Source organism: Bubalus bubalis, chromosome 19, assembly GCF_019923935.1.
Source record: "Bubalus bubalis isolate 160015118507 breed Murrah chromosome 19, NDDB_SH_1, whole genome shotgun sequence".
NCBI classification, from domain to species: Eukaryota; Metazoa; Chordata; class Mammalia; order Artiodactyla; family Bovidae; genus Bubalus; species Bubalus bubalis.
The window spans coordinates 67,602,941-67,626,549 of NC_059175.1; the positions used below are offsets into that span (position 1 = coordinate 67,602,941).

At 43.0% G+C, this 23,609-nt stretch overlaps 1 protein-coding gene across 4 annotated transcripts in view; it reads right to left on the reverse strand.

Moving 5' to 3' along the window:
* The window catches only part of ICE1 (interactor of little elongation complex ELL subunit 1), a 65,923-nt gene that overhangs the window by 29,905 nt on the left and 12,409 nt on the right, over positions 1 to 23,609 (reverse strand). For 3 of the 4 annotated variants that reach the window (XM_025270726.3, XM_025270725.3, XM_025270727.3), the window contains exons 2-11: positions 20,470 to 20,528; positions 19,752 to 19,786; positions 15,956 to 15,974; positions 15,076 to 15,187; positions 12,821 to 12,897; positions 11,835 to 11,872; positions 9,070 to 9,152; positions 8,819 to 8,858; positions 8,685 to 8,741; positions 1,523 to 1,609 (exon numbers count right to left, since the gene is read on the reverse strand). In XM_025270726.3, the coding sequence (XP_025126511.3) occupies positions 1,523 to 1,609; positions 8,685 to 8,741; positions 8,819 to 8,858; positions 9,070 to 9,152; positions 11,835 to 11,872; positions 12,821 to 12,897; positions 15,076 to 15,187; positions 15,956 to 15,974; positions 19,752 to 19,786; positions 20,470 to 20,528 (607 nt within the window). The remainder of the gene's footprint in view (positions 1 to 1,522; positions 1,610 to 8,684; positions 8,742 to 8,818; positions 8,859 to 9,069; positions 9,153 to 11,834; positions 11,873 to 12,820; positions 12,898 to 15,075; positions 15,188 to 15,955; positions 15,975 to 19,751; positions 19,787 to 20,469; positions 20,529 to 23,609) is intronic. The other variant, XM_044932632.2, reaches the window with a different exon arrangement.

Below are 23,609 nucleotides of genomic sequence, written 5' to 3' on the forward strand. Positions count from 1 at the left end.
AAGTATTTGTACAATACTCTAAGGAACCTGACTACGTCACAGAAATACTTTGCACTGTAACACAACAGAAAGCTACTATGAAATGCCCGTTCTCTTTGGGTTTTGATTTTGGTGAGCAACAGCAATGTTAATTGTTAGTAAAAATACTGTGTCCTGGCAATTAACTGGAAACAACCACTTGTCATATTTGAAAGCTGTAAAAATATATGAAAGCTACAAAAACACCTTTCATAGAAGGCCTCAGGGCTCCCTGGAGCAGTGGCTGATTACAGGGCTGGGGAGGGGAAAATACAAGCTGAGCCCGAGACAGCCTGCAGAACCAGATGTAAAGACGGACGTGCCTGAGAGGCCCAGATGGTCCCAGTGACTGCACCTGGGGTGACCTGTGCGATGAGATGAGTAGTGAAAGGACCGGATTATAATGCACAGAGTAAAACAAGTGTCTATGAGACCACACTGACAGAAGTGAATGAAAAGTGAATGAATGAGTGAGTGGAAGAAAATGACAGTTCTTCCTTACAGAAGAATTGCAGTTAATACCTTCAGGAAAACAAGGGAATTGCAAAAGCCACTATTTGACAAAGTAGTAATCGCAGCCTACAAGATGCACCAGCAGAGCTAAAATCAGTGGGCCGGGGCTAGAGAGAAACAGATATGTGCCATGTCACAGTGCCTCCCTCGGGGTGGCCACTGAGTCAAGAAGCAACAGCAGTTTCACAGGAGGAACCAGGCCGACACCACCTTCCACAGAGATCAAGGTTAACAGCCCCCAGGACAAGGCCAGCCACACGCTCTCTCCCTAGCACACACTAGGAGCTCTTGTGGAAAATACACAGCCTCACTCTAATACAAGAAAACATGCCACAACCCACAGGCTTTCTACCCAACGATCTGTGCTCTCCAAAAGGGTCAGGAGACAAGGAAAGATCCGTAACTGTCAGAGCAGGAGCAACTAAAGGCAGAAAAAAACGAGAGTGGACGCATGAGCCGCTCAGTCACGGTCCAGCTCTTTGCAACCCCATGGACTGGGGCCCGCCAGGCTCCTCTGTCCATGGAATTCTCCAGGCAAGAATTCTGGAGTGCATAGCCAATCCCTTCTCCTGGGGATCTTCCTGACCCAGGGATCGAACCCAGGTCTCCCACATTGCAGACAAGATTCCTTACCATCTGAGCCACCAGGGAAGCCCAATTAAAGGAATCCAGGGAAGGCAACATGGGCGGGGAAACGGTGAAACTCGGTCTCCACCTGCACCAGCCACACACACTCCCTCTACGAGTCCTTCCAGTTTCCATGGATGTTCCCTGATGAAGCAGCTATTACAAAATTCAAAGCCAGATGCATTCAATGAGACTAGAAATCATGCTGGAAGGAACAGGGTTTTGGATGATGGCAAGCACCCATCTCAGTTTGTTTCACTCTTTCAATGAGAGATTCGAGAAATTAAAAACTAAAGACATACAACGTCCACAGTAAACACCGCTGCTGCTGTATGAAATGAAGCTCTGGAAGCCTCCCCCTCACCTGGGATGCATCTGCCGCCCTCACCGGGGAGTCTGTGTGTGGTGTTGATGCACAGCCAGAGCTCCTTCAGAAGCAGCTTTACCTTCCCTGTGGAAGAGAGGCAAGTGTTATTAGAGTCGTGTCATTCGGCTCATTCAGCCCAAGGCCAAAACACACTCCTGGGAAATCGGGATTTATCAGGGAATTAGAAAACTAGGTAACTTAAACCCCCTTCCCCTCCTTCAATCACTGAACACAATTCAGCTGGCTACTAATTTGAAAGCATGTTGACTGAAGGCTGAACACAAGCCTGGGTTTTGCTTGGAGGGTGCGGAGCACACAGGGCAGGACTCAGAAAACCCAGTGTGCTTGTTGGGAAAGGTCTTCACCTCCATTATGCATGCACATGACAAATAAATCTCTGGTCTCTGCATTTTCCACAGACAGTGACATGTGACTGGGGAGTGCAGGGAGAAAGCCCAGCTAGAAGTGACCGGTATAGATCACCGCTCCACAGATTCTACACAGAAGAAACAGTATCCACTCAGTTCCATGAGGTCATCAGAAATGCCACCAGAGGCGACCAGGCGGTAGTTAACTTAGGGGCTTCGTGGGTCTTGGGAAATTCTTTAATGGCCTTAAGGGGAAATGAGAGGAGACCAACGTGCGGGTATAGACATATGGAGAGGGAGAGAGAGTCACCCATGTGAGCAGACACACAGAAGAAGCATCTACGTCTATATAAGCAAAGTGAGAGCTTTGGAATTTTTGAAAATTTTTCTCAAATGGGTCTGAATTTCTAAAGTGGTTAAGAATCACTGGTTCAAGTTGAAAGGCAAAGGACAATTGTAACTAAACGAAAGTCATATAACATTAAGAATATCACACAGTGGTTTTAAAGTAAATTTAACATTAAAAATACAAATTCCTCAAAATGTTCCAAGCAAAAAACATTCATCAAAATATAAATATGAATAGTTTGTGCCAAATACACATAAAAAGACAAGCCACATTACTTAATGTTTAACTGAAAATAATTATTAAGTACCTGGTCATTTCAAGTCACCTCAAAATTCTGTTCAGAATCATTTCTTGAAAACACTGAAATCTTTAATCCGGTTCCAGAGAAGTTAAAAAGATCAATCTTCTAAACCAAAATATCTCCAAGGAATCACAAATTTTGGAACAGGACAGCCCTATTTAATGGCAAACTACATCTATAGTAGAATTCCATAATAAATAAATTAATTCCACAGAAAAAGGACCAGGACAAACGGGGCAAACGTACAGAACTTGGGAAATGTGGGCATTTCCAGCCTCTCCTGACCCACATTAGCCAGTCGCTGGTGGGGTGTATCCATATTCAAGTTGCAAAGTTCTATGATCAAGTAGTTTATCTACACTGTAGTTAAGCCACCCAAAGCCTGCTTCCAAATACCATGACACCCTTTGCTTAAATGACTTGACCAGGATCCCTGCTTATTACAAATACCCAAAGCAGCAAACAAGGAACCGGAAAAAAACACACACGAAAGTTCCTTCTCTGTTCTTACAGAGGCTGTTAACCAGAGCTATGCCTATTCCAACCGAGCGCCTTCATTACTTCCAGTCTGACACGAGAGCTATCCGATACCAGCAAGCAGAAAACAGCCTACACCCTGGCACTTTTGGGACTTGGTTGTGAAAAGCTTTCGGCTGAACCACAGGCCTTCCCCTGACCCTTTGAGAGACTCCTCCTTTATCCAACGCCAGGCACCTCTGAGGACAGCGCTTCTAGACTTGCCTACTCCACTGACATTCAGGGCCACACGAATGGCTCGCACCCTTAATCACAACCACCTCGTGACTATATTTTAGTATCTGTGCTGGCATGACTCTGGCTCAGGGTTAAATTGTTATTACGGAGTCTATTGCTTCTGATAAGCCTTCCCCATCCTGACTTAAGAGTATATATTTATACATACATGGGGGTAAAATTCCCATCTCTATGCCTTCACTGTTTGGATCCAGGAACACAGCATTTGTGTGCACGTTCAGCGGTTTTAGAGCTGTCTTCACAGAGGCAGGCACGCTGCCTTCAGGTACTTCCCTGGGCGTCTAACCGATCTGCGGCCACCTGAGAAGGGACTGTTCTTATGCCATCTGTTCTGACAGACTGGAGAAGACCCACCGTGCGTCCTCACTGTAAGCACCAGCGCTCGCCCGAGCTCCAACACTGCTATCGTCCTTTCTCTACCTCGTCAGTGCCCTCATGTCCACTGACAGCAATCTGACAGCTCCTGTACTGTGAGTCCGCTCGGGCGCATGGCTCAGGTCCCCAGCGTACACAGAAAGGGTGGAGGAGCAGGCTCACCTCGTTTCTGATGCAACGACTAGGCTCCCAGTGCTTCACTTTTCTCAAGTGCGAAGTGCTTTTTTCTATTATTATCTCGTCTTTTTTTTTAATGAGGAATGGACGCTGAATTGAGATGACCCTATCATGTCCCTCTTAACCAGTTGTTGTGGTAGTCCTGAGATAAATCCTCAGTCATAATTTGTCCATATTCTAAATTACTAACAGATGTGAGTTCTTGCAATTTTAGTATTTTCACAGCTTTACTGCTAAGTGACAGTTCTGAGTGCTGAAGACACGTGTGCGTATTTTCACGCACACAGTTAGTTTTGGCACAAGGTTCTGCTAGTCAGAAGAACAAGACAGGAGCAGTCCTAAAGCAAAAACAATAATAAAGACATCAGCTTTTCACTGAAGACCTGCTCACCTGTGAGCCATCCAGAGCTTCCATAGTATTATCTTTAATTTTTAACTTTCTTACGGGTTATTTCTCTGTTCAGGATATTCCAACAACTGCTCTATGTCAATCTGAGTGTGTTTTCCTACAAAACAGTCCATTTTACAAACATGATAAAATCTGAAATGTGTGAATTCAGAAATTCTCCAGATGTAGTTTGACAGCTTCCTCAGTGCTGGTGCTATGAGGCTTTTCTGCCTTCCTTTCTTGGTCAGCTTCACCAGCACTGCAGAGATCCAGCTGTTCATTTCAATGGCCCCAAGTTAACTGCTCTGTTTCCTATTTCATTCATTTATGTTTCCATCTTCATCAATTCCTTCCTCCTATTTTCCTTGGGTTTCTGTTGTATTTTCCTACCTTCTTAAGTCATTCATTTTCTGGAATTCTTGCTTCATTTATTGTAATTCCTGCATCCTAGCATGGCTTACCAGGTAGTGCTAACAGTAAAGAATTCACGTGTGAATGCAGAAGACCTAAAGAGACTCTGGGTTCAATCCCTGTCTTGGGAAGATCCCCTGAAAAAGGGCACGCCAACCCACTCCAGTATTCCTGCCTGGAGAATTCCACAGACAGAGGAGCCTGGCGAGGTACAGTCCATGGGGTCACAAGGAGTCGGATGTGACTGAAGCCACTTGGCACACAGGGTGCGTCTCCAGGACCCTTCCTCCGAGGCTGCCCTGTGTCTATCCTCACATATCCTCACAACATCACTTACGACCATGGATCACTCACTGAATACTGGCAATATCTCAAAGATTTTAATAAATGCTGCCTTGCCACTGCTGCTAAGTCACTTCAGTCGTGTCCGACTCTGTGCGACCCCATAAACGGCAGCCCACCAGGCTCTCCCATCCCTGGGATTCTCCAGGCAAGAATACTGGAGTGGGTTGCCATTTCCTTCTCCAGTGCATGAAAATGAGACGTGAAAGTGAAGTCGTTCAGTCGTGTCCGACTCTTCGAGACCCCACAGACTGCAGCCCACCAGGCTCCTTAGTCCATGGGATTTTCCAGGCAAGAGTACTGGAGTGGAGTGCCATTGCCTTCTCCGAAATGCTGCCTTATTTTTATTTCCAAAACCGCTTAGTATTTCAGCTTTTATCTTTTCTGTTATCCAAGAGCGGTTTATTATGTGTATTCGGTTATCAGTTTTTCAGGAAGGAGGTAGGAGAGGTTTTTATTAATATCTTTTGAAATATCTATAACCTAATCTCAGATTGCAGCTTTTTATTTAGTAATCAGCTTTTAGGCATGTTTGACAAGTAGTTTACAGAATCCCCGGGCTTTGAGAGTGAATGTAAATCACCCATCCTGCAGTCATGATTCCCATTCCATCTCCCATTTGTTTGCTTTTACTATCTGTTTCTAACAAACACACTGAAGTCTTTCGTGAAGTCAGATGTGGCTCTCTCCCCTAGAATGCTCAAGCGCTTCATCTAGTGCACTTTTATGCCTGAAGGTCATAAGAGCAGGATCTTCTTGATGAACTGTACTGCTGACCATTCTAGACAGTTCCTTTTAATCCAGGCAAATTCATTCCTAGGCGTGAATTATTCTTTTGCATTATATGGTTGGTTTAGTTGCTAAGTCGTGTCCAACTCTTGCGACCCCATGATGCCAGGCTCCTGTGTCCATGGGATTCTCCAGGCAAGAATACTGGAGTGGGTTGCCATTTCCTTCTCCAGGGGATCTTCCCAACCCAGGGATTGAACCCAGGACCCCTGCATTGCAGGCAGATTCTTTACCAACTGAAATACGAGGGAAGCCCTTTGTGTTATATGACTGCTTTCAAGTTAGAATTTGCTTGAACTGCAATTTCTATATCCATCCCCCTCTATTCAATCTTTCTGTCTCATTTGTTTTTAAATGTATTTCCTTTGAAGTCAGGGATGGAGACTGTACATAAAAATCATGCTCTACAGTTGACAGGCTTTTCTAATGTAACTATCACATCAGGGTCTTGATTTGGGAAATTTCCTATCATTTCTTGATCACACTCTCTGTGCAAACAGTAGCTCTGTTCTCTGCTCTGGCAAGTCCTAGGTGACCATCATAGCATCTGGCTCTACACTCCAACATCTCAGATTTTCCCTAACACCTTTTATTTCCTTATCTTTTTATACCACATATTCAGAGATATCCACAATTAAATCCCTTGGCTCATCAAAGCAATCTTCTACTTGCCCACTCAGCAACCCAGCCTTTCCAGGGGGTTTACCTCTATAATCATGTTTTTAGTATCAGAGAACTGACTCAGACGTCACAGCAGCGGCCCATGGCTATGCCCTCAGATGCTCTCTAAGGACACAACTTGGGCTGGAGACGTTTCTCCCTGCTCACAACTGACCACTGTTCCCTCGGGGCCTGCTCGCTCCTGGTGTCTTTCTCTCCCATCCCTGCCCTTCCCCAGGACAGGAGCACCGCGCACAGCCAGAGCACGTCTCCTCAGACTCCATCCACAGCGCTATTCCTCTGGCAATAAATGCAGGTCCTCGTGCCATGAACCTGCAGGACATGCCTTCATCAGGAGGGCAAGCAGAGCGAGAATGGTGAGGAGCCACAAGGCGCACACGTACCTCTCTCTCTGGAAACAGGGGGAGCTATCCTTCAAAGCGGCACCATTAACCCAATTTTCTGACACCCAGAGCCGCCCTGGGTTCTCCCGTGTCCTAACTCATCAGAAGACTAAACTTGGGCTGTGGCCTGCGGCCAGTCTGGGTCACAGCCCGTGACAGCGTGCAGCCGGACAGCAGCAGCCCTCCCACCCCATCAGTCACACTGCTCCTCCTCGCCCCCACACCACCCCCAGTCTGGGGATGCCAGGCTCCCGCAGTCAAAGCCTGCTTTTGGAGGGCTGCGATTTTCTCTGTGACTGGAGATTTCATCACCAATTGCCACCATCTGCTTTATACCTTCCTCAATAATTGTTAGCACTTTTTAACTTTTTTTTTTTAATCTTCTGCCATCTTTAGATAAGGAATGTGAAAGAAAGACAGGCCAACACAGGACTCAGGCAGTCTTATCAAAAGTGAAGCAGGCCCAATGCTCTTTCTAATTCATAATGTCCTTCAGAAGTCCAGTATTAACAGAGGAAACTGTTAAAAGATATACTTAGGCATTAGGAATTAAACCCATCAAGCTCCACAGCTAAATAATCAGCAGATTCCTAAAGACTTCATTTATTTGGAAAAAGTAAAATAAACAAGATCCTCTCCCTCACAGAGAGGGTATGTTAAAAAAAAGATTTTACTAGTTCTAGTAAAACTATTAAGTAGTTCTTTGACGAAAAATCAGAACGTGAGCCTAGTGAGCACCTATTGAAGGGGGTGAGGGTTCTGTTTTAAACAGGAAGGCCTGATAACGGCTGACTCCTAAAACTGAGACGACCAAACCCAAGAGCTGGCTGTCTGCTGGCAAAGCCAAGCGCTGCCCAGCCCTCGCTTTCTCTCAGCAGCACCAGTACGCAACAGTCTCCACACCTCGGAGCAGGAAGAGCCACAGACACATGGAACCATGTATCAGTGATGATGACAAATGGGGAACCGGGGCCCAGGCGCTGAAACGCACCAACGGTTAGTCTAAGCCGAAGCCTTGAACTGTGGACTAAAAAAAATAAAGGAAGGAAAAAAGGTAGAGGAGACTTCTGAAGAGACACTACATACCTGCACAAAACGTGTTTTTAATAATTTCCATTTGGAAAAAAACATGGATGGACGACATGAAAATACCATTACTTACTTATTAATCATTTTGAACTTATCTCTATCAAAAAAGTACGAGCTAGCACAGCAGAAATTCATACCTTTTTCAAAACTGAGAATGAAAACACACAGACGGGAAGTACACGGCCAAAGGTCCCACGCAAGGTGGAAGTGGTGATGTGAGCCCCAGGTCCCCACTTTTCGCATCGCGCCTCCACCCACGTGGCAGCGGGTGTAGCAGGCGACGAGTAGGGCGCGGGGCAACCCTACTCCCAAAGGACAGCCGCACCCTCCGTGGGACGCCCGGCCTTCCCCAGGTCTTCTGTCTGCCAAAACACCCCGGAGGGCTCGGACTCGATGGTCTCCCTGCCTGCCTTTAGCCACTTCCATATACCTGGCACCTAAAAAATCGAGCATTAACTGGATAAACTAACCCAACGAGGAAACTTGACTTATTTATTGCCAAGTGTGGAAGTTATACCTCTCCCAGCTTTTTGGCTCCTTCATTCACTGGACTGTTTTATCCGACAGCAAGGTTACAGATCTAATCACGACAGGAAACAGGAGGGGTCTCTTCTAACAAAAATCATTTACGAGCCCTAGAATCCCCATCATTATAGGTGAGAGTAACAAGCAACCTCCCAAACCACTGAAAGAAATGCACAGAGATTAAAACCAAATTTGTAATATACTCACTTTTATCGATGCTTCCATAAGAATCACTTGAAATTTGTGTTCCAATATGTCTCAGTTCTAAAATGTGGGGGAAAAGAGTTAGAATAATGCGTGTTAAAACAGCATTTTAAAGTAAGCATTAACTGAATACTCACCCCTTTCATTTTTCTGTTTAGAAAATTCATCAAGTCTTTCCTGTGAAAACAAAACAGAAGCAGTGTATGCAGTGGATGGGAGGGCAGCTGTTTTGGACGGGATGCACAGGGGTGGCCCGGGGCGCCCCTCACTGCCCTCGCATTTGTGGGGCCTCTGACTCTGCATGATGGGGACCCCCTGCGCTGAGAGAGGACACGAGCAGGCCTGGAGAGAAGACCCGAACACAGGCAGCACTGCTGTGATCTATTACCTGTGTCTTCTTAAATTCCTTTTCAAGTATTTTCTTTTCATTCCTTAGTTGCTTGAAGTCCTGAGTTTGCTTGACAGCAGCCTCTTTATTTAAAGAATACAGTGAAGTAAAAGAGAAAAATAATTTACCAAATTTATAAGTACCATTGATAAAATACTCAAAAAACCTACTGAGAGCTTTTCTCATTTTTTTTCAACTTTGAAACAGATTTTGTAAAGTTGCCGTTCTTTCAGTATTCTGTCAGAATCAGGAATAAAGGCAGAAACACTTTTGATTAAACTATTATCTAAAAAAATGAAGAACTGTCATAGGCCTTAAGAAACCTTTCCAATCCCCAAACAAGCCAACCCAGTCCCTTCAGTCAGGCAAAAGGACCACACACAAGACCTGCAGAGGAGAGGCTTGATGTGCACACTCTTCAACAACCAGCAGCACTCCAGAGCCACAGACTCGGGAGTGTGATTTGCTCAGCAGAGGTTCAGACCCTGCTCTTCATCCAAGGGGAGGGACGGCCTTCCTGGTGTTTACTACACTGCTGTGCCTGCCTGCTCGGAGTTACCCTGCCTCAAGTCAACTCACCCCAAGTCCCGTAACTTTATCACAGAGGCACTTCTAACACGTTTGTGTGGCTCCCCTGTGGACCAAGAGCAAACTCTTCACTCAAGTTTTTGGCTCTGAAGCACCAAAGGGTTCAACTACACTATGAAGAACCTGACCAGTACTGACTGCATCCGAGTATGTTCACAGACAATTGCTATGAGAAGTAAAATCCTATGAACACCATAGAGACAGTCCCCTCCTGATTCCTCTAATTTGTCTATTTCTTCACCTGATTTCTATGTCCTATCACTGAGAGAGTCATTTCCTAGGCAGGTTGATAAGGAGTCTAGGGGTCCCCAAGGAGCGAGGGGTCTGGAATTCTCAAGAGGGAAGAAAGGACAAACCTTTTTTTCCTTCTCTACATTCCTTAGGATTATATAACAATAATGTATCCTGCCTGAGGACAGTCTCTGGATTAAACCTTTTGGCTAATTCTGTTATCTTAAAATGTAAATTATGGGAGTAGGTCTGGTGAGGTCTTTATAACCTCCAGACATTCTTTGGATTCACTGGAGAGTATATAACTTCATTGCTAACACTAGCAAGTGGGTACTCTTTCTGCCCCCTTCTGATGCCTATGTCAGAAGCCTTTTCTATCTCCTTTATACTTTAACAAAACTTTATTACACAAAAGCTCTGAGCGATCAAGCCTCGTCACTGGCTCTGGATTGAATTCTTCTCCTCCAGGGGCCAAGAATCCCGGTGTCTTCGCGATTCAACAACAACCTTTCATCACTTACTAGAAACATGTTTTTGTCACATGAAAAATATATTTTTGATTCAAAGGAAGTTTGTTGTAATAGCTTCATACCCTCTCACAGGCACTTTGGATCCCTTTAAAACATGTCCTTAAATAGACAGTTATCCCCACACACTAGCGAGAGGTCATCTGGGAAGGAACACAGTGATGTTGTACTTACTGCCACAATGCTTTTGCAACAACCAAATCAGGGGAAAAGTTGTTACCAAAATATTTAGAGCTTAAATCTGAAAAACTGGGCTCAATTTAGGCAAGTTAATAACTGGAAACATATGCAGCAACGTCTAATTCAAATTCTCAGTTCACACTCGAAACTAAGCTGTTCTTTGACAGACTCCTGGTTGCCAAGGGGGATGGAGAGAGAGGCGGTGTGAGTGTGGGATTAGCAGATGCCAACCGGTATACATAGAATGGACACCAGCAAGGTCCTACCACACAGCACAGGGGACTAAACTCAATCTGCTGTGTGAGCCGTAATGGAAAAGAAGATAAAAAAGGATGCTTTTTTTAAAAAGAATGTTTATATTATGTGAGTCACTATGCTGTATGGCAGAGATTAACACAATGCTATAAATCAACTATACTTCAATAAAAAATTAACTAAAAAAAGTAAACCGTTCTCTGAAGCAGAGCACTAGTGGTGTGCAGGCTCAGGAAGGCCAACAGGAAGAGGGCAGCCCAGGCCCACACCGGGCTGATCGCGCAGGGGACCGGGACCAGGGAGGGTCTGCAGGGCCCCCTCGTCTCTACTTGGTGCTATCTCCACATCACAGCCACTGAGTGAATGGGGAAAAACAGAGGGGAAGATCTCAAACTTGACTCCTGAAAAGGCTCTTGGCTGCCACAGGACAGAGCAGACCCCCCTGTGTGGCGTCCGCACCTGACCTGCTCAGTGCAGACACACAGCCGTGACCAAACGCGGTGGTGGTGGGGTGGCGGGGGTGGGTGGGTGGGTGGACTGTCAGGAACAAAGCGGAAAGCCCCCATGCAGGGAACCTCACAGAGATCTCTCCATCATGGGAGTCATGAACATCCAAATACTCTTGAGTTTCTGAGTACTAAAAGGAGTATCTTTTCCTACTAACCACTGATTTCATCATGAAAAAATGAGAAGGCCCCATGAGATTCAGCTTTCAAAATTAACCCCTTTGAATGACTGCTTCTTACACGGAACTTGTGAGCTGTGCTCTGAGTGAACACGACAAGGACCTGCACGTCTGTTCAGGAACTGAGAGGAGCGTGGTGCTCACACTCTGCCTAAGGGTACCCTTAACGTGCTCTCCCAGGGATACGCCGTCACAACCAGGAGTGGACCGCCTGACCGAGAACTGCAGCCCTGCACAGACACCAATCGCTCGCACAAGGGTGATGGCTCCCACCAGCGGGGTAACAGGGTGCCAATTACCTTCCAGCTTCTTCACTTTGGCTTCTAGCTTCTTCTTCCTGATAACACAATTGTACATATTAACATGGTTAGGGAAGTATAAACGGAAAAAACGTATTACAACCTCACAATCTGTGGTACATGTTTTTTTAAAGTACTGAGATTTATGTAACAAAACGTTAGCCACGACAAGCATCACACACCCACCACTAACACCACCAACTGTTCAGAAGGCAGAGCAAACCACAGAAACAACAGTATGCTGTTTTCATGCAGTATTTGAAAAACGGATTTAAAATTCTCTGTTTATCAGGCATGCCACGCCTGGGACTTAGATGAGCGTGGTTCATCTAAGCCAAGCTCGTGTGTCCAGGTGATGTCCTGATCAGGTGAGGTTACTTTAAGAAGCATGTCTGATGGAAACAGTCACACCACCATTTTATAGGAGACAGTGGCTAGAAAACAACACTTTTTCAGTTTTAAGAAAGATTCCTGAGTCAGAGAAGGTAGGAAACCCTCTGAGAAAGTCTCCTGAGTTACTGTGAAATAACTGTATGCGTAGTTCACAAGCTTTGTAAATGATGTGAACGTAGTATTAAGACTTCAAAACAGTTAACTGACATTTTGGAAGAGCCCTTTGCCTTAATGGAACAAAGAAACCCATTCCACATAATACATGTTAAAGGACTGGTAGAAAAAAGGAGATGACAATTGTTTTCTCTGTGAAAACGTAACACAGACACACACACACATATAGACATAAAAACTTTTATGGAGTTCCTTCTTTGTGTAAGCCCTCAACATACGACAGGGTATTTTATCCTATTAATCGTTCAACACAGAATTTCCAGACATGCGGAAACCAAGTTTGAGAGACTAGTTCAAGATCACCCCATTAATTATGGCAAATAAACCCAAAGACAGAGAGAAGACAACACTACTCATATAAGCACTACACAGTTTCAAATTTGGACACCTTATTTGCACAGTAATTTTTAAATACGTACTGAGCATCAGTTTTTAAGCATTCTTCTTTCACACGAGCATATTCCTGATGAGTGTCCTGATACAACTTTAGAGAACTCTGGAAAAGAAATTTTATATATTGAAATGTACATATTGATTGATATTCACCAATGTGAAAGTCACTGACCATCAGTGATAACTGATTTTTAACCTTGATAAGCTAAAGCATTATCATTTAATAGTATGAAATTAAACAAATGAATAAATGTTTAGGCAGGAAACCAAAGTACAATTCATTGAACACTTTAACAGATATAGCCAAACTCTCAACAGAGGTAACATGATTAACAGTCTAGTTAAACAGAGCTATAAAATTTAAAATATGCTAATTTTAAGGTAAATCCAAATCTTCATAAATTTGAATAGCTAGTATTTTTGTCTCAACCAATTAGAATTCAACAACCCTAGAGCAATTTTCGAGCTTAATAAATGTACGTTACTATTGCCACTGGGCCTCCCCAGGTGGCTCAGTGGTAAAAAAATCCACCTGCCAATGAAGGAGATGCAGGTTCAATCCCTAGGTCAGGATGATCCCCTGGAGTAGGAAATGACAATACACTCTAGTATTTTTGCCTGTAAAATCCCAGGGACAGAGGAACCTGGCAACAGTCTATGGGTTTGCAAAGAGTCAGATACAACTGAGCAACTACACAACAATTATTAGCACTGTGCAGAAATATCAATCATCACCCTTCCTGGTAACCAGCGGGGTATGTTCACACCCACCACAGGCACAGCTGCAAGCATTACGGGATGCGAAAGGAACATACTGAGCCTGGTCACACAGTCCTCCTGTGCACATGGTTCTTCAACGGCCAGAGCTCGGAAAGAGGGTCTTCATGACCCCTTTTTACAGATGAGGGGCCTGAGGATTCAGAAGCTGAGGAATTCTTTGAAAGCCAAACTAAAGGATTGACTGTTGAGGGTTTATTATTCAACTCTGACTCCAGTATTAATGTTTCCTCTCAGGTATAGTTGATGACATTACTTTGTCATCAGGGGCAGACAAAATTCAGCACGATTGTTTATCTTTCACCATGTAGATAAATATATAATACTTTCTAAACGAACAGGAAAATCAAGCACTGTTAAAGTAGGAAAACCTCAAGGAGGCACAGGGCATGACCTTACGGCACGACTTGCAGACTGAGAGGCACAAGTGCTACCAGGTCAAGGCGACAGGCACCAGCGTGGCTACCACCCGTCTCATGCTAAACACCTAACTATCGGCTTCAGAGTTTGTAATGTGTAAAAGCCATGAATTCTCTTCTAGAGCTCCAATAAGAGTAACATGAATTTTATATTTAAAAATGAGTTTACAGCACTTAAAACTGTTTTATTGAAACTGGGTTTTGAAACAGAGAACCTAATTTTTTTCCAAAGTTTAATAAAGTTTGAACTTTTGCATGTTATTTTACACTTATGTGCTGTGCTTAGTTGCTCAGTCGTGTCCTATTCTTTGTGACTCCATGGACTGTAGCCTGCCAGGCTCCTCTGTCCATGGGATTCTCCAGGCAAGAATACTGGAGGGGCTGCCATGCCCTCCTCCAGGGAATCTTACCAAACCAGGGATAGAACCCAGGTCTCCCACATTGCAGGCAGACTGTTTACCGTCTGAGCCACCCCAATGGCAGAAAGAAAAACAGAGAAAGCAAGCAATGCAGGATACAAAGTCATACAAATTCACAGCTAAAAGGTGGTTCTACTAAATCTCTCAAAAAGCATAAGCAACTAATACTGCTGCTGCTAAGTCACTTCAGTCATGCCTGACTATGCGCAACCCCATGGACTGCAGCCCAGCAGGCTCCCCCGTCCCTGGGATTCTCCAGGCAAGCACACTGGAGTGGGCTGCCATTTCCTTCTCCAATGCATCAAAGTGAAAAGTGAAAGTGAAGCCGCTCAGTCGTGTCCGACTCTGTGCGACCCCATAGACAGCAGCCTACCAGGCTCCTCCGTCCATGGGATTTTCCAGGCAAGAGTACCGGAGTGAGGTGCCATTGCCTTCTCCAAAAGCAACTAATACAGCATTACATTAATCACTAGTAACTTCTGTTAAGGACTGAGGCATCAGTCAACTAGTTCAGTGTTCTCTAAGGATAACAGCACACTTAAGAGTCCTATCACCTCTCTCTCCTTGTTAACTAAGATACACAACATCCCCTTATCCCAGTGACAGGAAATAAGCAGATCTTACTTTACCAAAGATAAACCTTTATAGGAAAATTACTTTAGGTACCTTTTTCTCTTCTAATTCGGCTTTTAAAAATCCCAGTTCTTCCTGACATTTCTGCAGGGGAGAAATTTTTTGAAGCATCTGCTCCACTTGGTGATGCAAAGTACTATTCTCTCTAAAAATGGACAAAGCATTAACGTTATTATGAGAAGTATCTATGATGAATTATTAAATATATCTACTGGTGAGTTTCGATTTTTTTTTTTCTAAAAACAAAATAAAAATAATCTCTCTTTTTAAAACGCATTCTATTTATTTTGGTATTTTTAAATACAAAAATTATTTACATATCACCTTTTATCTCTTTGACATGACTCTATTTCTTATCAGAAGCCATATGAGAAGCAAACACCACAGGCTCTCAATCCACTGGAGAACATAAGAATACTGGGACTGTCTATCAAGTGATGTGGCTTTTCCAATAATAAACTCATCACCACTGATTTAAATTAAATGACAGGCAACTTTTTGATTCATTTTATAACTACACTTTGCCTTCTTCTAATTGGTAAGTGTACTCAGTAGCATTGTATACAACACTACTAAATTCTAAGTAAGATTATTTTAAATTGTTTAAAATATACACAGTGAACCACATTAAATTGTCAATTCACAGAGACAATAATCTGATAGCAATAAGCTTCAACTCAAGCCACATGGTCAGTAAAAGTAACTGAAAAACCAAACCCTAGGCCGTAATTTGAGACCTCAGTAAGAATTCATTTCGACAATTTAACAGGAAGGAAAATGTACATCTTTTATTATGAGCACTCAAAAAAGCCTACATAATGGGTCAATGCTATGTGGCACTTTGCTGAATTTGTGTAGAAATCCAGTCCAGTAAATGTCTACCCTGCAATGACTGTGAAAACAGGTAGCTTACCTTCTTGCAAACTGCAGCTGTGAAACTGGTTAAAGAAAACTGTGACCACTTGATCTACAGGCACCAGGTAGCAGGCCTGAAGATAAAACTCCCTTTAAAACTGTAATAATCTGTGTTCAATATACATACAGGTAATCATAATTTCTAGAAAACAACATTCAAAGTTCCACCTATAACATAAGATAAAAAGCTTTTCACTGAGCTACTCCTAATTTACAGCATTACCATAAGTCGAAATACATATTTCTCTAAATTAAAAGATTGTTGATTCATTGTATGATTAATATGAAACTCCAGTCAAAAGCAAAGACAAAGGAATAAACAACTAACAAAAACGACCCTGAATCCCCACCCGTCCTGCCTTTCCTTTCTCAGAGTCCAGAGCACAGTTCCAGCAAACAAGAATTCCGTACTTACTAAAATCGTATACATATATGTATCTATATGTTTAATGAATACAGGTGGCTCAGACGGTAAAGAATTAGCCTGCAATGCGGGAGATCTGAGAAAAGAAATACAGGCAGAACATAAAATCTGAAAAACCTTTCACTTTTACAATCTGCACAATTTGATAACGTCATTTCCCATCATGCTGCCAGTAAAATATTACCGAAGACAGCAGTTTCATCTTTAAGTTTCATTTCTGTAGAACCCTACTCTCATATCACAATATAGAAATGCCTATGGGTCATAACATGTCTGTATCCTCCTCTATTAGAACATAAACTTCTAATGGAGTGTATGTTTTTCATCCTAAATTACTGCGGTCTTTGCAAGAAAGAAAAATTCACAAAAATTTCTGATGAAATAAAATATACCTTCTGTCCTATAGAAAGAGAAACTGATAAACAAGACGGCCAGAATGACACAAAAGAGTAGAGAAAGGAAACTAAGTGAGGTGAAAAGACAACCCTCAGCATGGGAGGAAATAACAGCGAATGACACAACGGACAGAGGATTAATTTCCAAAATATACAAGCAGCTCATAGAACTCAATAAGCCAATCAAAAAGTGGGAAAGACCTAAACAGACATGTCTCCAAAGACATACAGATGGCCAACATACACATGGAAAGCAGCTCAACATCGCTCCTTGTCAGAGAACGCAGATCAGGACTTCTGTGAGCCATCACCTCGCACGGTCAGAGGGGCCATCATCGAAGTCTACAAACAATAAACGCTTAAGGGCTGTGGAGAAGAGGGAACACTCCTGCACTGTGGGTGGGAACCTGAACTGATACAGCCACTGTGGAAGACGGTATGGAGATTCCTTAAAAAACTAGGAATAAAAACTAGGTCATACGGTGATATGACCCAGCGATCCCACTCCTAGGCATATACCCTGAAGAAACCCACATCGCAAGAAACACACGCATCCCACTGTCCACTGCAGCACTACTGACAGCAGCCAGCGCACGGACGCAGCCCAGACGCCCGCCGACAGCGGCCGGGTGAAGCAGCTGCGGTGCACGCACACGACGCGCCAGTGCTCAGCCACAAACAGGAGCACGTCCGAGGCAGTTCTCATGAGGTGGATGGACCTAGAGCCTATTACACAGAGTGAAGTGAGTCAGAAAAACAAAGATAAATACTGTATTCTAACACATATATATGGAATCTAGAAAAACGGTACTGAAGAATTTATTTACAGGGCAACAAAGAAGAATCAGACAGAGAACAGACTTATGGACATGAGGAGAGGGGAGGAGACAAGTAGTGGAAGTCCACTACTGCTGCTGCTGCTGCTAAGTCGTTTCAGTTGTGTCCGACTCTGTGCGACCCCACAGACCGCACCCCACCAGGCTCCGCCGTCCCTGGGATTCTCCAGGCAAGAACACTGGAAGGGGTTGCCATTTCCTTCTCCAATGCATGAAAGTGAAAAGATGCATGGAAAGAGGAACATGGAAACTTACATTACCATATGTAAAATAGATAGCCAATGGGAATTTGCTGTATGCCTCAGGAAACTCAAACAAGGGCTCTGAATCAATCTAAAGGGGTGGGGTGGGGTGGGGTGGGGTGGGGAGGGAGGGAGTTCCAAAAGGGAGGGGATATATGTATACCTATGGCTTATTCATGTTGAGGCATGAGAGAAAACAGCAAAATTCTGTAAAGCAATTATCCTTTAATATAAAAGAAAGAAATTTTTTTAAGAAAGGAGTACAGAGTCAAGCCACATAAGATGCTGTATTACACCTACAGCAGCGGCAGCTCGGGCTGCAGGGTAAACAGCTGCACACGGAGGCACAGTGGATACACACCGCGAGCAGATGGCAGCTGTGTTTATTTAAAAAAACCAAACTGTATTTATCGGTAGTTGAGGACGGAGCAGATCACCCCATTATAGGGGGAATTCAACAATACGTTTTGTCAATTTTTAATAAACAATTCTAATAATTTTGATCTTTAAAATTTCATAAAGTTTAGGAAAGTAGCTCAATAATTTCCCTGCTAGAAGACATCTGTCATTACCTCAGAAAGTTCACACCATTTCTTCCAGAAAGGATACAATGAGCACATATTTGCCTCATACTGGAATTAAGTGCCTATTTCCCTATTTTGCTAATTAACAGTATTTACAGTTTTCGCACAGCTTTCAAAACCAAAGATATTACTCTTGTAGTAACATAGATTTACAGTTAAACAGACGGACAGTTTCAATAAATAAAACACAAGAGATTTTCAGAGACCTGTTGTTTTAAATGTAAAATTTCAGATACTCAAGAGACTGGAATGCTATGCCTTGATTTTATTACTCCAATGATACAAATCAGATATGACGGTACCAACACAAACCAATAACTGATGATTATGTGTGAGTTTAGGAATGCCAGAAACAGTACTGAAACCAGTCTCAGGTTAGTGCGAAATCTAAATAGCAGCATTTGCTCCCAACACTGAAGCTCGAGCTGCAGGTCAGTGAATCCCTAAAAATACGTGTTTACTGTCATAGGAGAGACTTAATTTAGGTAAGTATTAGCACAGGATGTGGCAGAACAACTGGGCACACAATTTCCCCCCTTTCAAGAAAATACAGAGGTCGATTTGCTCCAGATGGCTCCCGAACAAGTGGAGACTTAGAGCCCAAAAACTATCCAGCGGATACAAAAGTCCACTACTGCAGCCGCTAAGTCGCTTCAGTCGTGCACGACTCTGTGCGACCCCACAGACGGCAGCCCACCAGGCTCCGCCGTCCCTGGGATTCTCCAGGCAAGAACACTGGAGTGGGCTGCCATTTCCTTCTCCAGTGCATGAAAGTGAAAAGTGAAAGTGAAGTCGCTCAGTCGTGTCTGACCCTCAGCGATCCCATGGACTGCAGCCTTCCAGGCTCCTCCGTCCATGGGATTTTCCAGGCAAGAGTACTATGACTTGGCAGTATTTATTACTCTCTACAAATCACAAAGCTAATGAACAAAAGTTAACCTCCCAACATTCTGATACTCCTACAGTGTACTTCTTACAGAAACTCCCAAATCTTCTCACAGCATCATCTCAGCTTCACGTTACTCCTCAAGAATATATGTGATGCCCTCAGTGCAAATGAAAAAGACCGACTCTTTAAAAAACTTACAAAATCTGAGAAAATCAGCATTAATGACAAAAACAAAACATTCTGTAAGGAGATGAGCAGCCTTGATTTAGCATGTGTCTAGAGTAGAAGACAGCTGCTCACTGAGCTTATTAGAGGCACTTTCTACTTTGAATCTGTAAACAACCGCTTCCCAAAGGATAACCATGAAAATGATCACATTTGTTTATTCTTAAAAATTCAAAGGAAAAAGCCAGTAAAAGGATATCATCACATTTCTTCTGATATTCTGTTAACAAATTACTGCAACAAAGAAAAGAGTTATGTTATTTTTCAATCTAGACATACGTTTCAAGCATATTTCAAAATATACAAGGCATTCTTCTTCCTAGGTTTCCTGCAACATATTTAATTCATTAAATATATGTGCACATGCATATACACCACCTTAAATTCCTTAGAAGCTCTGCACATATATGAGTTTTTAATCTAAAATTCCTTTGATCTAAATACTATCTTTGCCCATAAATTCCTGTGATTTTTAAAGGATTAAAAAAACAATCTCACACCATGACCATGAACTACCACAAGGAAATCTATCCAGTCCTAAAGCTAAGAAGGCTTTAAAGAATTTTTAAAGTTCTTAGAATTTTTAACATTTCCAGCTGAGCAGAAATTATGTCCTAGCCCCTGAGCTTTGCTGTAAAGGTCTGAGAGCACTGGGAGTTCCCTGGTGGTCCAGGGAGCTAAGACCCTGCAAGTCACACGGTGTGACCACACACCAGAGAAGTGTGCACACCCGTAAGACCAGAGGCCTCCCCGAGGCCAGGCCAGGCCCCGAGGAGCTGCACTGCCCCACAGCACCACGCAGGCCCCGGGCGAGCAACCCCAGGTCTACCCGCAGCCCAGGGCGCTACCACCACCACCCACTCCAGCTTGTATGGCAGGTTCATGGAGCTCGGCCAAACACACAAAAACATACTCACTCTGTGTTAATAATTTTTTGCTTCAAGGTAATTAATGCGTCAACATATTCATTCAAATTCTGCAAGAAAAAAGCTGCAGTTAGCCATTTATTTTTATAATATAAACTTTTCTGTAACATTTATGATAAAATATACACATACAGCTCACTATATTCTACAAATGTAGAAATACGTGAGTCTATTATCCACATTGCACATAACCCGCCAGGGATATTCTGTGTGACCCCGGGCTCTTGCTGCATCGCTCAGAAGCTCCTTCTTTACCTGAACGACCACACACCAACAGCAAGATGCTCTGACTGTGCGTGCTTTTTCACTGCGAGAGCTCAGTAAGTAGTCAGTTTTAGTTCACTCACTACTACTAACCACCAGTCTACACTTCAGTCTGCATTATTTCCAAAAGGACTTAATCCAAAAATACACATAAATTCTTAAAAACAGCAAACAATGAAAAATAACATGGGAAAGATGAATAGGAATATTAAAATAGGGTCAAGAGTCAGTGAAGTTTCTTTTTACAAGGATCTACTTTATACTTTAGGGACAACTACAAATTTGGCTCTAAATTATTGCTACCAATTTGATGGAAAAAATTAATTGACTGTTCAAAATGTTTCTAATACTTAAAATTGAACAGATATTTTTTAAGTGACTTTTTCCTTTAATGTCTCCTTTTCTCACTGATAAACATTTCAGAAATAAGAACTTATTTTTCATTAATTATCAGGACAATTAATGAAAATTATTAATTTTCATTAATTACAGGACAATTTCCCTTCACACTAACATGTGCATTTTCTTGGCAATCATACATGTAACATTTACTGAAATAAGAAATCGACACATTAAAAAGTACGTACCTTCTGATAATCTCAACACCTGTTGAAAGTCACTCTTACTTTTTGCATGTATCTTTTCAGAACTGTCACTGTATATTTAAAATATGTTTGGATGTATTCAATTCACCATTTTCCCACTGAAGACCAGGCTGGGTCCTTTTCAGTCTTTACCGTATTGTTAATAACATACTGGGCAATATATTTTCTTGCCCAGTCTTGTGGTAGACACATCTATTTTCAAATCCAAACAGGCTCCCTGCATTAGTGATAGCTGGAAGTGCGATCATCTCAGAGCCGTGTTTTTCATTTATATTTCCTCACGAGTGAAACTGAGAAATCACCCTTGTCTCTTGTGGCCATTCTTAGAAAAAATTTTAAAAGCTCTTAAAAATCAAAAACAGATAGCCACTAGGACAGCTAAAATCAAAATGACAGAAAATAACAAGTGCTGACAAGTACACAGATAAGCTGGGATTCTCCTAACACTGCTGGTGGAACAGGAAATGTACAGCTGCTCTGGAAAGTAACTTCACAGCTCCTCAAAATGTTGAACAGCTGACTATATGATTTAGCAATTCCACTCCAAGGTATACACCCAGAAGTGAAAACATATGTCCAGGCCAGTTTGCACACTCTTATTTAAAGCGCCTCCCAGGTGGTGTTAGGGGTAAAGAACTTGCCTACTAATGCAGGAGACATGGGTTTGATGGTTTAATCCCTGGATAGACAACATATCCTGGAGGAGGGCATGGCAACCCACTCCAGTATCCTTGCCTGGAGAATCCCACGGAGAGAGGACCCTGGCAGGTTACAGGCCATGGAGTCACAAAAGAGTCAGACACCACTGAAACAAGTTGGTGTTTAAAGCAGCATTTATTCATTAGCCAAAAAGTAGAAATAAACTAAACATCAATTGATAAATGGATGAATCCTCATCTCATGAAGGAAAAAATAAAATGTGGTACAGCCACACAATGTGAATATCTGACAATGAGCAGAAACACATGGCCCATGCTACATCATGGGTGAACACTGAAAACCTGCTAAGTGGAAGAAGCCAGTTACAAAAGGCTAACGCGGTATGCTTCATTCATGTGAACTGCCCGTAACAGGCAAAGCCAGAGAGACAAACAGCAGACTAAAGACCACCAGGGGCTTGGGCTGGGGAAGCGGGATGACTGCTAGTGCTTAACAGGTTCTTGGAGAGGGCACAGGGGCAGGAAAGACATGTTTAACAAGTGGTAACCAGTTTCCGTAACTGTGAATATACTAAAAACCACCTAACTGTACGTATTAAAAGGATGAACTTTATGATATGTGAATTATACTTCAACAAAACTGTTACAGCTAAATTAAAAACAGGAAAGCAAAATAAAAGACTCAAAAGATTTGGTGGTAAAACTGAAAAAAAAAAAAAAAAAAAATGCCCTCCAAACCCCTCCCCTCAAAAAAGCAGAGACATGGGAAAGAATTCAGAAAAATAAAAGCAATCGGTGTGTCAGTGCAAGAAGTCTCACCTGCCTGATAAGAGTCTCAGGGAAGAATGGAAAAGATAGGGAGATCATTAAACAATGAAATTCAAGAAAAACCCAGAACTGCAGCCAGAGTTGCCAGACTGAAAGGGTCCAGCACACGGATTCCAACTGGATCCAAACCAGGAAACAGAAGCACACACTTTCAGAGCATGAGGCAAAATAAGGATCCTGTAAGAGTCATGAGAAAGAGAAAATCAAAGTGACACAGTTCAGTTCAGTTCAGTCGCTCAGTCGTGTCCGACTCTTTGCGAACCCATGAATCGCAGCACGCCAGGCCTCCCTGTCCATCACCAACTGGCGGAGTTCACTCAAACTCGTGTCCATCGAGTTGGTGATGCCATCCGGCCATCTCATCCTCTGTTGTCCCCTTCTCCTCCTGCCTCCAATCCCTCCCAACAGCAGAGTCTTTTCCAATGAGTCAACTCTTCGCATGAGGTGGCCAAAGTATTGGAGTTTCAGCTTTAGCATCAGTCCTTCCAATGAACACCCAGGACTGATCTCCTTTAGAACAGACTGGCTGGATCTCCTTGCAGTCCAAGGGACTCTCAAGAGTCTTCTCCAACACCACACTTCAAAAGCATCAATTCTTCGGCCCTCAGCTTTCTTCACCAGTCCAACTCTCACATCCATACATGACCACTGGAAAAACCATAGCCTTGACTAGACAGACCTTTGTTGGCAAAGTAATATCTCTGCTTTTTAATATGCTATCTAGGTTGGTCATAACTTTCCTTCCAAGGAGTAAGCGACTCTTAATTTCATGGCT